We start from the raw sequence: 15,810 nt of genomic DNA on the forward strand, positions 1-15,810 counted from the left end.
AGGATAATAAACACACAACAAACTGTGATGAAGGGGGGACCCTTACGCTCAACACTTTATTCCAATGACAGTCACCTCAACTGGAATCAGAAATCTACTCCCTTCATCAAAAACCAGTAATTTCCTCCAAACTTATTAAATCCCCTCACCCCCACAAAAAGTGACATTGATGAACATAATACCCAGTCAACATGTCATCAGTGCAATTTGAATGCATATAGACCCAGTAAGTGACACTGTATCATTGCTGACAATTCCAAAAGATAATGGGGAGGGGTAGCAGCTCTCTTGCTCCATCATACCAAGGGATGATCTGGCAGGGCCTCCATCCATACTACTCTTGCCTGGACTTGTGCCATCAGTAGTAGTGACAGCAGTTCCTGAGTGCATGTCCTCCTATCCTCAAAATATGCTCACGTCAGCAAATAAAATGAGAGGAATCTCGACTGGAAGCAAACATAAAAGATAAGCTAATAGCAAAGATGACCAATCAACCCACCATATCGATGCTGTCTTTTTGTTTCAGCAATACAAAACTAATCCCACTGACCTGTTCTCTTACCAGATAATATACTCATTAAAGGACATCATTCTGGCCTGTATAAGCATTGGGAGGTAATGCCCAGCAAGAAATGACCTCCCTGATTGTTCAAGAATATTCCAAACTCATTGGGCCCGATTTTTAACTCCCTCTAAACAGATTCATTTACAGAGTTAAAATCGGGCCCAGTACTGACTTTGTAGAACACGGAACATTCAAGAGTTATATTCATCCCCTAGTTAACTTGAATTGTTATGGATTGGGATGAGGAGAAAAAAGTGGCAACAAGGGCTGCTATTCCTAAATGACTATCCAGCAACCCTTGCTAAAAAGGGTACAAATTCAGCTGAAATCCAACCCCCCCCCCCCCCCCCCCCCCCACCAATTCATCCACACGTCACACCCCACCACCCCACCCCCAATCAGAAAACAGGTGCCCATCTACATACTATATAAAGAATGGCTTTTTGGCAAAGTACTGCAGAGCTGTTGCACCAGCCTCAGCACTTTCAGGGGAAAGGATGGGGGAAGAAATCCCCCATATCTTCCATTATAATTTTCAAAAAAAAATACAAATCACATTCCATGGTTGTAATTGATGAATACCACCAAAATGTTGCATGCTAACCCTTCTAGGTAGAATAGACATGGCAACATTGACTGATCAGCAAAAATAACAAATGAACAAAACTATGCTCATTAAATTCACAGTACAGGTGTATATCTTTCAAAAAGCCAGGGCTCAAATAATTAGCCATGACATTTTTGCTAGACTTGCCACATCTGAACACTGAGGAGAATGGCAGTCTTTTAGTTTCTCCTTGGTATCTAATATTACATCTATAAACCATTGGAACCTCTCAATTGGTTACAGCCTGTAACTCACACCAAACATCCATTATTCGGCACCTTAAGTGGGCACAAGGCAGCCTCACTGATGTTGAGACTCCCACTCCAAGGGATTCCCTGGACAAATACAAGTAAGGTTTCAAATAAGAACATACAGCAGTGTATTATCTCAACCTCAAGAATGTGTAATTTTAATTGGTATGAAATTTGAGCTGCCCTCAGGGCTTGCTTAAAGATGAATTTTTAGTGCCATGTTCAATAAAATCTCCTATTGACAAAGTGCCTGCGCTTGTGGCATATCTTTTTCCCTCAGTTGGGAGGAAATGACCCTTGGAGTCCTCAATATTGACTTCGGACTTTTCCAGGTTGACCACCACTTGGAACAGGCAATGAGGGTAGCAAAGGCACAGAATGGACTCTGGGTGGGGGATTTTGATGCCCATCACCAAGGGTGGCTCGGTAGCACCAATACTAAACAAGCTGGCTGTGTCCTGAAGGACACAACTACCAGACTGCGCCTGCGGCAGGTGGTGAGAGAACCAACACAAGGGAAGACCTACATGGTCTCATCCTCACCAATGTGACTTCAATTTTACAGGCCGGACGGATTGCACCTGAACAGCGTCGGGACGGTCAACAAATGTTGGCCTGGTCAGGACACCCACATCTCGTGGAAGATGCATCTTTCAATGACAATATTGGTAGGAGCGACCATTACAAAGTCCTATCAAGCCGAAGTCCTGTCTTCACACTGAGGACTCCCTCCGATGCATTGTGTTGCACTACCACTGTGTTAAATGGGATAGATTCAGATCAGATTGAGCAGCTCTAATTTGGGCATCCATGAGGTGCTGTGGTGTTGCAATTAAACGGTTAACAACTGCCATGTTTAATCTGTTATTACGCCACTTGAATGAACCTGTACAGGTTATGGCCTGCTACAGATTACATGAGGTGCTATATTTTTAAAGTAGAATGGTTTTAAGAAATTTTGTAGTTATGCTCCAGAATAATTATACTTTGTATGTGCAGCAATGTATTACATTAGAATTAAGTTAAGTACATTGTGTTTGGAATCATGTGTGAAATGTATAATTTCATATGCTGTACAGGAAAAATTGTGAAAGACTGTCTACTGTAGCTACAATAGCATGGCTTTTGAAATGAGACAGGATGTCTTGATGACTGCCCTTCTTCATTTCAATTAAGACAGACTCAGCAACAGTAAGTGATGGACTTGCAGGCCCCATGGGGATGGAAATGCAAATAAAGGTATTCGGAGGCCATTCATGACTGCAATGTTGATAGGGATAGCGAACATTCCCTATTGTGTGACAATGATCAAACCATCTGTAGAGACAACGTATGGAAGGTGAGGTCATACCTGCCCCATCTAACTATTATAAACTAATCAAGAGGAGACAATGTAAACAAGGTGAGGTGATACTGACCAATCGAAAGGGTTAAGGTGGAATGTAACCTAATACAGAATGAAAAAACCCTCAAAAGGGGGATAAAGGAAAGGTGTTGAGACACTGGCGCGCACAGATTTGGAGAGACCATATTACAATCAACAGAGAAGACTGTGCCACAGCAGCTCAGGAGACAAGAACAGAGAACACTCTGCTGTATAACTACTGCTGTCGGTTAAGTATTGCATTGTAAATCCTTGCTGTGCTTAATAAACTATCTTGATTTAAGAATACCAGACTCTATACCTTGTGGGTCAAAGGCGAGTCAACGTCCTGTCCAAACATACAAAAATCTTAATGGGCCATCAGCAGAATTGTACTCCACCACATGGCTTGGCATATCTATCACTCTACCATCACCATCAAGCCAAGGTACCAACCCTGGTTCAATGTGGAATGTAGGAGAGCATGCCAGGAACAGCACCAGGGATACCTAAAAATGAGATTACAACCTGATGAAGCTATAACACAGGACTATTAGCATGCTAAACAGCAGAAGCAGCATGCAGTTGATAGAGCTAAGCGATCCCACAATCAACAGATCAGATCAAAACTCTGCAGACCTGCTACATCCAATTGTGAATGGCGGTGGACGAACTTCCCCATCCTGAAGGCTGAAGCATTTGCAACCCATCTTCAGCCAGAGGCACTGTGTGGATGCTCCATCTCAGTCTCCTCCCGACGTCCCCACCATCACAGGTGCTACTCTTCAGCCAATTTGATTCACTCCACATCATATTAAAGGTGCTGAGCACACTGGCCGTAGAAAAAATCCCGATAATATCCCAGCTATAGTGCTGAAGATTTGTGCTCCAGAACTAGCCGTGCCCCTATCCATGCTGTTCCAGTACAGATACAACACAGGGATCTACCTGGCAATGGGGGAAATTGTCCAGCTATGTCCAACGCACAAAAAGCAGGGCAAATTCAAACCAGCCAATTACAGCCACATCAATCTACTCTCAACTAGCAACAAAGTAATAATGGAAGGAGTCATCAACAGTGCTATCAAGTGGCACTTACTCAGCAATAACCTGCTCACCAATGCTCCAGTTTTGGTTCCGCTAGAACCACTCAGCCACAGACACAATACAGCCTTGGTCCAAACGTGGACAAAAATAAAGCTGAATTCCAGAGGTGTGGTGAGGGTGACTGCCCTTGACGTTAAGGCAACATTTGACCAAGTATGACATCAAGGAGTCCGTGGGAATCGGGGGTAAACTCTCCACTGGTTAGAGTCATGCCTAGCACAAAGAAAGATGGCTGTGGTCGTTGTAGGCCAATCATTTCAGTCCTAGGACAATGCTGCAGGATTTCCTTAGGGTAGCATCCTAGGCCCAACCATCTTCAGCTGCTTCATCAATGATTTTTTCTCCATCATAAGGTCAGAAGTGGGGATGTTTGCTGATGATTGCACAGTGCTCAGTACCATTCACAATTCCTCAGAAACTGAAGCAGTCCATGCCCACATGCAGCAAGACCTGGACAACATTCAGGGTTGGACTGATAAGTGCAGGCGATGACCATCTCCAACAAGACAGAATCTAATCATCATCCCTTGACATTCAATGGCATTGCCATCGAAGAATCCCTCACTAACAAAATCCTGGGGGTACCATTGAACAGAAACATAACTGGACCGGCCACATAAAACTGTAGCTACAAGAGCATGTCAGAGACTAGGAATTCTGCAGTGTGTATAAGGTACAAGTCATAAGTGTGATGGAATACTCTCCACCTGCCTGGATGGGTGCAGCTCCAACAACACAAGAAGCTCGGCACCATCCAGGACAAAGCTTGTTCAACAACCTATCCACCACCTTAAATATTTACTCCGTCCACCCGCAATGCAGTGGCAGCAGTGTGTGCCATCTACAAGATGCACTGCAGTAACTCACCAAGACTCCTTCAACAGCACCTTCCAAAACTGTGACCTCTACCTAGAAGAACAAGAGCAGTAGGCGCATGGGAACACCATCACCTGCAGGTTCCCCTCCAAGTCTCACAACATCTTGACTTGGAAATAAAACACTGTTCTCCACTGTAGCTAGGTCAAAAACCTGAAATTCCCTCCCTAACAGTACTGTGGGGCTAACTACACCACAAGGACTGCAGTGGTTCAAGAAGACGTTCACCAGCACCTTCTCAAGGGCCATTAGGGAGTGGCAATAAATGCTGGCCTTGGCAGCAATATCAACCTTCCATGAACAAATTTTAAAAAGCCCTCTCTCTCTCTTTCTGAATCGGCTGACTTTTGGCTAAAGCCCTGCCTGCCTCCGAGTCGATATTTTAAGTGTTTTAAGGAATAAACAGAGAACTTTTACTGAAAACAGGATATGACCACAGGTCACAGCCAACATTATTACAAAATGAGTAACAGCTTTAGGACTAGGATCTTGGCACAATAAAAACGTCAAATCTCTGCTGATTCAATGGAATCATTCATAGGGTGGCTGAGCCTGTGGTTGATGTTAGCTATTATTTCTCCTCTTGCAACTTGGACCTACACGTCAAAACTCTATGGGAGGGAAAGCAGGTCGTTGATTAAAACCAGATTCTCTTTACCAGCTAGCACATGCAGGCAAACTTGCATGGGACAACAGCACCATTAAAATGAAAGTAAATTGAGAAAACACATGCAGAATTCTCCATTCTATGCATTTACCTTGTTGATCTGTTATCACTCACCCCACCAAAACCAGGTACCATGCTCAACCAATTGTGAGGAGCATGAGGAGACACGTTTTCCTCTAATTTTCCCTTTCTTTCTTATGGGGAGGCTCTTAGCCTCCATTTGGCACCTCCCCACAGATGACATAATTTAAGAAATCAACTATCAAAATGATACGGTCAAGCTAGACTCCTACTTCAAAATAAGTAGAACCAGAAAACATCAATGGAAACAAGTTAAAAGTACATTTAGGACGGCAATCAGGAAATGATAAATGTAATAATAATTTATCAAGTATACACAAAACCTCAATTATTCACACTCCTTTTATTGCCCTGGCATCTTATCTGCAAGAATACATGCAGGAGTAAGGAGACCAGCTGTGGTACCATTGCAAGAATTTTACCTTAACTACTGCCCATGTGCTCTTGCTGGTGGTCATGTCCTTTCCATCCAGTATTCTCTCCTAACTGATGACATGCCCTTTGGCCCTTGTAACCCACAGCTTTCCTTGCATTCTCTTATTAAATTGTTTCTCAGCTCAATGAGTCAATAAAAGATGTGAAAACAAACAAGTTATCTGAATATTCTCTTTCACTCTCCCTGACTAGCTCTCGACTCATTAGTGTCATTTCCAATTCCCACCATGCACAGGAATGGCAGCTCCACCATTATGGCAGATAATCAAGCTTTCACTGTAAATGATGTGATGGCAGCGTTACTGTGTCAAGATATGAACATATGTTGACTGCATGACCTTTTCTTATGCCTGTTCTATTCTAGGAACACACTTCAGTGCATAGGGCAAAGTGGAAACATAAATAGGAGTAGGCTATTCAGCCCATTGAGCCTGCTCCACCATTCAATATTATGGCTCATCTTCTAGCTGAACTCCACTTTCTCATTCTATCCCCATATCCCTTGATGTCCGAAAATCTATAAATCTCAGTCTTGAATATACTCAACGACTGAGCATCTAGTGTTCAGGTTAGAGAATTCCAAAGATTCGCAACCTTCTGAATGAAGAAATTTCTCTTCATCTCAGTCCTAAATGGCTGACCTGTGATTCCTAGTTTTAGACACTCCAGCCAGGAAGGAAAGTAATTGAGCATTCAAACCTACTCTCCATCACTCTGACGCACTGATGCTCCAACAGGTTGTACCATCCCAATTCTTTTAAACAGACAGTGAATACCCCCGTGCCTCCCCCCTCCCCAAACCAGGACACCGAAGGAAACAGAAGCAACCTCCATAAACTTTACCTCATCCAAATCACTGCTGCCTGTGTCCCAACACGCACTAAGTCCCATTCACCCATCAATCCTGTGTTCACCAACAAATATTTCATGACCTGTCCAAATTTATCCTTCTTTGGCTCAGTGTCAATTTTTGCCTGACTGCATTCCTGTGAAGTACCTTGGGATGTTTTACGAAGTTAAAAGGTACTATGTAAATGCAAATTCGTGTTGCTTCTGCACCCCCACTTCCTTCAATCTACCATCGGAGGCTGTTCCTTCAGCTGTCTAAGCCTAATGCCCTGGAATTCCCTTCCTCAATCTCAACGCCTCTCTCTTCTCCTTTAAGACGCTCCTTACAACCTACGGCTTTGACCAAACCTATCGCAACGTGTCCTTCATTGGCTTGGTATAGATTGTTGTCTGATTATACATTCCTGTGAAATGTCAGGGACTTTTTGCTATGGTAAAGGCCGTATATAAACGTAAGCAGTTGTTGCTACTGCTTATGACCCATAACCTTAGTTGTCAAAGAAACAGTGGTATGAAATTAAATGACCGTCTCAGTCGAAATTACTGTGCTCTTACTGACAGCTGCTCCAATTCCTTGGGATCTCAGCAATGTAAGAAAACACCAAAACCTTTAAAAAATTTAAAATATATAAGCACTGCAGATGAATCGCAATATTGAGCTAGATAAAGATATAAACCTGCAGCTTACTCTTTAACAGCTTGTTTCAACCCACAGCATTCCTACATTCCCATAACTGCTTCATTAAGTCAATTCTCATACTTAAATTCCAATTACATGTTTTAAATGAAATTTGAATTTTCACATCACGTCAAAATTACTTCCAATCAGAAAGCATAGTTTATGCATTTTAAAAAAAAATTTCAATAGCCACATACCTTGCCTCCGCAGCAAGCAGTTCATCATAGTGAGAAGAACGCTGATCATCATCTTGCCGATAACGGATCACTGTGGCAAGACCTTTACTCACGAGGGCCTCTGCGATGTTACTGCAAAAAAGTAGGGGAACAGTTATTCATAAGACTTCCACTTCTGAAAGAAAGAAACTATGTTAAGTACTAAGCAAGAAAATATGTTAAGATACTCAATTACCACTCGGTTAGTTTAGCAGGGAGTCTGCACGTTCAAGCATTGAGGTTTTACCTATACAGTGAATAGAAAATGTGCGCTATAAAAAATTGCTCCTACACGTTCCCAAGTGGCATAGCCAAAAGCAAAGTATATTCTGTTCAAGTAAAAACATGCATATGCATCTCTACTAGGTTTGTCTCCTCATCAATAAAAGTCAATCCCTTTGCTTAGGGAAGAAAGTGATTAACAAGTGACCACACAAATGTACACAAATAAGCAGTGAATGAACTATAATGATGTGCCAACAATTTTATTGCAGTTTAATGTTAGGTCATAGAAAAACAACCAAAGTTGAATAATGAAGGTTGCTGTGCAAGGTGGAGGTCCTAAAGTTTTGCTCAATTAACTTTTGGGGAAAGGAGGGAGGATATAAGCAGCATGAAACCATAAGCATCCCTTAGGAGATAAAATGAAGTTGGGCATAACAAAGAAAATTGCCAACAAAGAATGAGGTACAAAATGACCTTTTCTCATTCCTTGCTTTATGATCTGATGAGTATAATCACTTGTGAAATGTCATCTCCTTTAGGGAAGAGGGTCATTCATTTGCTCCCTTCCATGTAGTTACACTCACACACAATATTTGTTACATTATAGAAAACACATTGATTTTTGTTCTCAAAATCATTTGCATGTTCCTTAAATTATTTCCATGATGTACATGCCCAGTTCCCAGAATAAAACCTGGGAGAACAGGGGTGAGTGCGTGTGAGTGTGCATACACAAATATACAAATTAAAAATTGCACATTAAATTCTACTGAAACAAAGGCCTCCACCACACTTTATCTTCTATATCAGACTGTATCAACAATTTCATACTGCAGCCAAGGACAGCTTGAATATGGATCTCAAGAATTATCTCATCAGTTTGGCTCAGTGGTAACACTAATTCAGATGGCTGTGGGTTCAAGCTCCACTCCAACATTGGTGTGTATAAATCTCAGCAGGTACGCCACTCTACAGGGCTGCTACCCGATCTGAACCAGACAGGTGTCGAGTTCGGGTCGGATCAGACACGGTCTCTCAACCTCAGGCAAGTGACTCTAATGTTAATTTACTTTTTGGACTTTAAAGGTGGTTTTGCTACAGTTATTTTAAGCTTGTGCAGGTAAGGAATAAAGTGAAAAACAGAAGATAAGTTAACTGATGGTTGGGTTGGGTCGGGCGTGGGAAAAAAATGGAAGGACTCGGGCTGGGTCAGCTCGGGCACGGATGGGGTTCTGTTGGGCTCGGGTCGGGTCTCAATTGCAGACCCGAGCAGCCTTTACTCCACTCCAGTACAGTCAGAGGTGCCATCTTCCAAATGAGATGAGGCAAGGTATTGGCAAAATATGCACGAGAGCACTGAGATGCAGGTTCAATCTACACAATTCCAAGTTCCTGATCAGTACGGATAGGCACCAGAACGCTAGGCTCTTCCCCACAGGGAGATAATGGGGCTTTTATGAGAGGAACAAAAATAAGTTTGACCCAAAACATAACTCAAAATCTACACTGCTTCTAAGTGAGCCAAGTTGGCATGAGGTAATAACACTTAAGATCCCAAATATAAATTTGTAACAATTTGTGGCACAATGGCCATGTGCGTTCAAACAGATCATCCATGCTCTGTTTACTACTCTAGTAAATTATTCTGCCAGACATCATTTACAAGGATATCAGCGTACGCTTGATATGGCACAGCACGAACATGGGTTTGCATTGCAAATTCCAACACAGCTCTTCAATCTCCACTCTGTCATCATGGAAAAATATGCACATCACCTCCAGCTACTCTCACAAATAAATGGTGAAAAAGAACAGCACAAAGCCAATCCTCCTCACCTAACGATGGGTAGTCTTCCCTCTAACTATGTTTTGTACTATGGGGAAGGTGGGGCTTGATCCTGAACTATGGTTCATCGGCACTAATGGTTTTCCAGTATCCTAGCTCAGCAGCCATTCCTCGTGTAAACAGAAGCATTAAATGCTTGGGGTTGTGGGGGGGGGGGGGGGGGGGGGGGGGGGGGGTGTAGAAGAGAGCACGTACACAAGGCAAAATACATCACAGGCAAGTCTAATCATTTTCTCACCAGCCATCCACATATTCCCAAACAGCAAGAAACCTGACAATTATTTCCCCTCTCCAATCTCGGGGCACAGAAACCAAGTATACCAGCACCAACCACACCAGCTGGGACCAGGTAATACAGCACAGACAATAGGCTGAAACTGGGACATTCTATGATCCGTAAGGTCCGAGCTTCAATCCTTAATTACATACAGTCAGCCAACTTCTGACCACTCAATTATCTTTCCTGACCACCACACTCACCAACATTATGGGTAGAGTAGTGTAGTAGTTACGATACTTGATGAACAACCCAGAGACAGAGTTAAAATCACACCATGCTAAATTGAATCAATGAATCTGGTAATTGTGGGCTAAAATAACCATGAAAGCTTCCAGATGGTCATTAACAGGTGCATTAATCTACAGAGAAAGAGACATGCCACCCCAATACAGGTAGACCGACATTTGAATCTAGTCCACATTGGGGCTTCTTATGGGTTTCTGCAGTAGCTGAGTAAGCCACCTTCTCAGAGCAATGAGATATACAAGAAATGCAACCTTGCCAGTGTCACTCACATTCAAATAAAAAGGAAGTTTTGATAGACGGTCATCAACCCGATACGTTAACTGCTTCCTCTCCACAGATGCTGCCTGGCCTGCTGAGTATTTCTAGCATTTTATTTTTCTAAGAAAGCATGTCCCTTTCATTTTTAAAACCATCACCCTCCTCCTTAAAAAAAGTCCAGCTTTAACTCACCCATCTTTGCAACTACCATTCCATCCTTTTCCTCAACCTGCCAACTTCAGATCCACCTCATCCAAAATTCCATGTTTAATTTCCCTCAGTCTGCCTTGACCAAGTTACAAATTACATCCATGGTGACATCTGTTGCATTTGATACTGTCCGAGACACCATTATGCTCCATCACCTCGCCTACATATCCAATTCTGAAAAACTACCTTTGCAAGATTTCACACCTCCAGTTCCAGAGCTATTCAAAAATGCCTCCTCTTCCCCAGCCCACCGTCCCCAATCACCTCTTCGTGACTCCCCCAATCTATCCTTGACCCTTCTTTTCCTCATCTACATTCAGCCCAAGTGCCAAGATCCAAAGGCACAGGGCCAACTTCCTGATATACGCTAACCAGACCCCAGTTCTAAACGTCTACCACTTCCCTTGACTGCCTTTATACTACAAACTGCCTTACAGGCAAACATGAATTAAAATTTCCTTCAACTGCACATCAAGATGACTCACTCAGGCATCACATCTTAAGACCATATTTTATGTTTAAATTATGAAAATTTATTTTGCAATAGCAAACAAATGGATACAATATAGATTGACCATAGAAATCCATCTCATCAAAATGAAAAAAGGTTGCCAACCAATACATATGGAGGGGAGAATGGAATAGATGAGAAACTCTCTCCTTGAACCCTCGTGCCATCTACCTTTCCCTCACTTTTAAAAGTCTTCTTAAACCCCATCTTTACTATTGTTCGACATACATAAAGGGTCCTAAATAAGTGAAAGTTGTGATACATCAACACCACAGCAGACAGTTTTCGGGGATAATCTTTTTCATGAGGTGGTTACCTTTAACCATTAAGGAGGTCGGTATAAGATACGTGACCTGTAAAAAAATGCCACAACAGCTTTAATGGCTTCAGTATTGCTGTACGTGCACTACAACATCTCAAAAATTGTTATGTTTAAGTATAAGCATTAGAGTAAAAAATTCGAGGCGTATGATATTCCCAATCTCAGCATTTCACCACATAAGACCTGGTTCTTTGTTACACACAATCACACAGAAGCTGCAGCCTTATCTTACATGTTTTTCCTTCAGATATTATCTGAACAAAGATTCTTGGCAACTACCTTAAGTAATCAGACAGAATGAGGAATTCAGGAAAGAATGAACAGGGGGCTGAATCTCAGCAGGCCATCATTACTGCAACAAAATTACTGTAATTGTACATTTGCTATGCAATTGCCCCCGGATGCTATAAAAACTTAAAACAGTACACAACAGCAAATGTTCCAAAACATTCTTCTCTGCACTCCCATTCACTTTTTCCGTCTGCCATCTCATTTACAGAACTGCACGGCTGCCAAAATGTCATATTGCATTCCATAGGAAACATCTTGTAGGCAGAATGAAGAGAGTTTGAAAAGCCTTTTAAAACTGTAAATCTTGTATCACTTAAAGCTCTTGCAGCAACCCATCAATATCACAGTGCACCACTCAGGCTTTGCCCTCATTCCATTAAAAAAGATCTCATCCATCAGTACACACATTTTAAAAATTAAATTGATTAGCAGAATAACTGTTTAACATCTTGTAATATATAAATGGTTATTATTTTTCAGCAATCAAACTAGTGATCGCTTGCTAAACCAGCAGTGATTATGCTATGCAAGAGTCTTTACACATCAAGCAGTGCAAAGCATATTGAGCGCATAATATGCTAACAGCTGGCATAAACCAAAACACTGATACCACAGCCTGCGACCCACACACAAAGGGAACAATTTCTATTTGTGCAACTGTAGTTTAAGGAGCTAGATGACATTATTATGCATTAGAGTTGCTTCCCCCTCCCAGGACAAGCTGAGTCGCTGAGCCAGAATTTCCTGGCAAAAATCATTTGTACACCATTATTAAAATGAAAATCATCCAACAACTTGAGGCTAGGAAGAGATAGCCAGTAAGCTGTGAATTACCACAGCCTCCTGAACAATATACTCCGCTCCGCCGTTAGACTCGCGAGAAAGGCAGGTCGCCCTCAACCTCCCCATGAGTTTCAAGTGTGACGGAAACCACACCTGCCAAATGGAACCATTAATTTTGTCATCTGTGGCACTACTTGAACCCTTTTTACTGGACATTGCACATAACTTGTTTAAAAAAACCAACAGAGCTAACCAGCTGAAAACATGGTTGCACATTTGCATTCTGAGAGACAATTGAATAGAAAGACAATGAGAGTGTTCACTGATTCAATTAACAAGATTGGTCTGGGAAATCATGATAATAACCATTCTTTGTCTGTGTAAGAGCCAGAACTTCACACCCAAAGTGTGACTGGAGAGCTTTGAAATCCAACAACCCTCCCAAAAGATGCTGTTTCAAACAGAGATGGTCACATGATTTACCTGCTGGCCAGACTGGAGACTGTTTGAATTGTGCCTCACAAAGGTTTTTTGGGTGACTGCAACTGAACTCAAAGGAGAAAGCAACTCTCACTGTCTCTCTCTCTCTAGCAAAGTCCCAGGAAAGCCACGGTGGCAGCGAAAGCCTGAAGACTACAGAACTTTACAGGCAACTACCGAGAGAAGACAACTGAAACCTCTCTTCAGCCGCCTGGTACCAGAGAAGCAAGTCTGAAAGTCTGCACTGGACCCCAGTGAGAACTCCAAGACCTCAACTTCGACCAAGGACTTTACAGCAAAAACAAAAGACAATAACTGAATTCCATTTATTGCTAACCCTACTTCAACCCCCCGCCTTAATTTCTTTCTCCCCCTCTATCTATTTGTGTGCGTTTATCTCGCAGGGATGCTAGCGTGGTTACGTCGAGCATTTTAGTAATTTTAACAGGGTTAGTGTGGTAAGGCTAATAAACTTACCTCTTTCTTGTTTAATCCTAAGAAAACCTGTCTGATTGGTTCATTTGCAATTACAATTAGAGAGCAGTAAGCAAGGAGTCACTGAGGCAGTAAGCTAAAAACTGTGTTTCAAAAGATAAACCCTGTTACAGCCAAACCAGGAAAGGGGCAAGAGGGGAACCTGAGACCCCTTCCTCACCTGGTCGTAACACAAGGAATGCTGCATTTGCACATTAATTACTAATTAAACTCACCAGACAGTTAGGGCTGGTACCTAACAAGGCAAGTATCTTTTTAATGACAAAATTTACCGCCTGCAATACTACTAAACCTCGCCAGACCATAAAGGAAACAATTGAAACTGTGGAGTCTCATTCCTGTAGGCTGTAAATTGTTAGAAATGTTTCTTTTTTTCCCATTTTTCCTTTGTCTCTTTTTTCCCCTCTCTCAATCCAATCTTTCTTTCCCTCCCCATTTCTATTTCTGAAACTGATTTGATTCCAATTCCTCCTATTCCCTTCTGTCATTCCTGTTTCTTCCTCAATCCTTAAATCTCATTAAGGAAATACACTGTTTATTCTATTGTTCACCAAGGTCCCAGATGCCCTGTTGCCCTTGCCACGCTGTTACCAGCTCACATTTTCAGCAAATTGCAACACAATTTTTGAACTGAAGGACGAGGGGAAAGGTCTAACTAATGGGGCATGTTGCGAGATGCCTTGCTCCAAATTCAGGGTCAATGCCTCTTCAAACTATTATAAAAACGTACAAGCAAAATAAGGCAAAAGTTAAAAGTTAAAAACAACAGGCTGCTGGCTTTTAGCTAGAAATAAACACAGAATTTCAGACGGCAGAATGGAATTCTCAAAACAAAATGGCAAAAATTCCAGAATCCCATGTAATAGAAATGGAATTTCATTACTGAGCCCACAAACCTACTGCCCAGAGCACTGCCAGTATTGAGCAGAGTGGAGAAAATACACTAATAGAAGATCTCTACTGCACAAGTACTTGCCCATCAGTATGTAGAATTACAGGAAGACTGGCACAGAACAAATGGTTTTTGCAGGTATATAATGAAAAAAAGTTTGAATTTAATAAGAATACTTTAGATAAACCCTTGTTCATTTTAGTCAGTCAGCTGAGCACCTCCTTTTTAAAAGAACTGAATGTGATAGCTTGACATTGTAAGCACTGTAATCATTAATATTTATACTGCAAATTGACAAACAAATTTTAAAAATATACAGGGGCAATTTGCCTCAGTGAATTTTAGTTGACTCTTTCTATGCCTGTCAGCTGGCTTGTCTTCCTCCAGATATAACCTTCATTTACTGTTAGTTTTGTGGAACATTCTCCCTTCCACTCAAGAAAGAAAACTTTGACATTCATCATAGCAGCAACAAGATGAAGCTCCTCTGGGAAAGTACCAAAACAAAACTGAAAGCACATACAGTTCCTTAAATATTTCTAGGTCCTACAGAAATATAATGAGCCCTCCCTGAAGTCCAATTTGAGGACAAGATGCCAACTGGATGCTTTTATTTTGAGATCAGGGATCAAGGGTAAACAACTCAAAGTAGTAAATTATGGGGAGGCATAAAAGATCATTTATTCAAAGGATGGCAAACTGCAACAGCAGTGAAATACGCTTTTACTTTGATTTGCAAAGCTGTGTGTCTGGGCAAATCTAAATCGTCAGCTGTGATTCACAGCCGAAGCAGATACATTTTTAAAAATGCCTACATGTAAGTGACCATTTCAATATTGCCCTCAGTCATTCTCAATAACTATTTTTAAAATCCATCAGAGGCATTACACATTTAATTCAGCTGAACAACGCAAGTTGTTTTATCTGCTCCTTTACTAGGAGTCAAATTAGTTCAAAGAACTGCGCAGCAGAGACTGAAGGAGTGAATTCCCTTTTCTTGCTGGAGAGGTGCTGTATGGGGAATGCTCAATTCAGGTTTTATTGGGCAAAGGCTAACATCACAGAAACGATCTATAATCAGGCAGCAGCTCATCACATCACACAAAGAACCTATATGGGTCACTGGTGCCACATGGGCTGCTCTTAAGAGACTGGAATCAAGGAACTTTGCTGGTGCAGAGTACATATTGTTTTGCCTTCCATTTCAGGTGAACACTAATCAGAGTCAGGGTCAGCTGTGATGTCAAATGCCCTACTAACTTCATTGTCTAGGCTT

The 15,810-nt window shown here is 41.8% G+C and overlaps 1 protein-coding gene across 2 annotated transcripts in view; it reads right to left on the reverse strand.

Annotated features, from left to right (window-relative positions):
- The window catches only part of snd1 (staphylococcal nuclease and tudor domain containing 1), a 1,066,795-nt gene that overhangs the window by 815,248 nt on the left and 235,737 nt on the right, over window positions 1-15,810 (reverse strand). For both annotated transcript variants that reach the window (XM_068059385.1, XM_068059386.1), the window contains exon 13: window positions 7,678-7,788. In XM_068059385.1, the coding sequence (XP_067915486.1) occupies window positions 7,678-7,788 (111 nt within the window). The remainder of the gene's footprint in view (window positions 1-7,677; window positions 7,789-15,810) is intronic.

The sequence above is a fragment of the Heterodontus francisci genome, chromosome 27 (genome assembly GCF_036365525.1).
Source record: "Heterodontus francisci isolate sHetFra1 chromosome 27, sHetFra1.hap1, whole genome shotgun sequence".
Lineage (NCBI taxonomy): Eukaryota > Metazoa > Chordata > Chondrichthyes > Heterodontiformes > Heterodontidae > Heterodontus > Heterodontus francisci.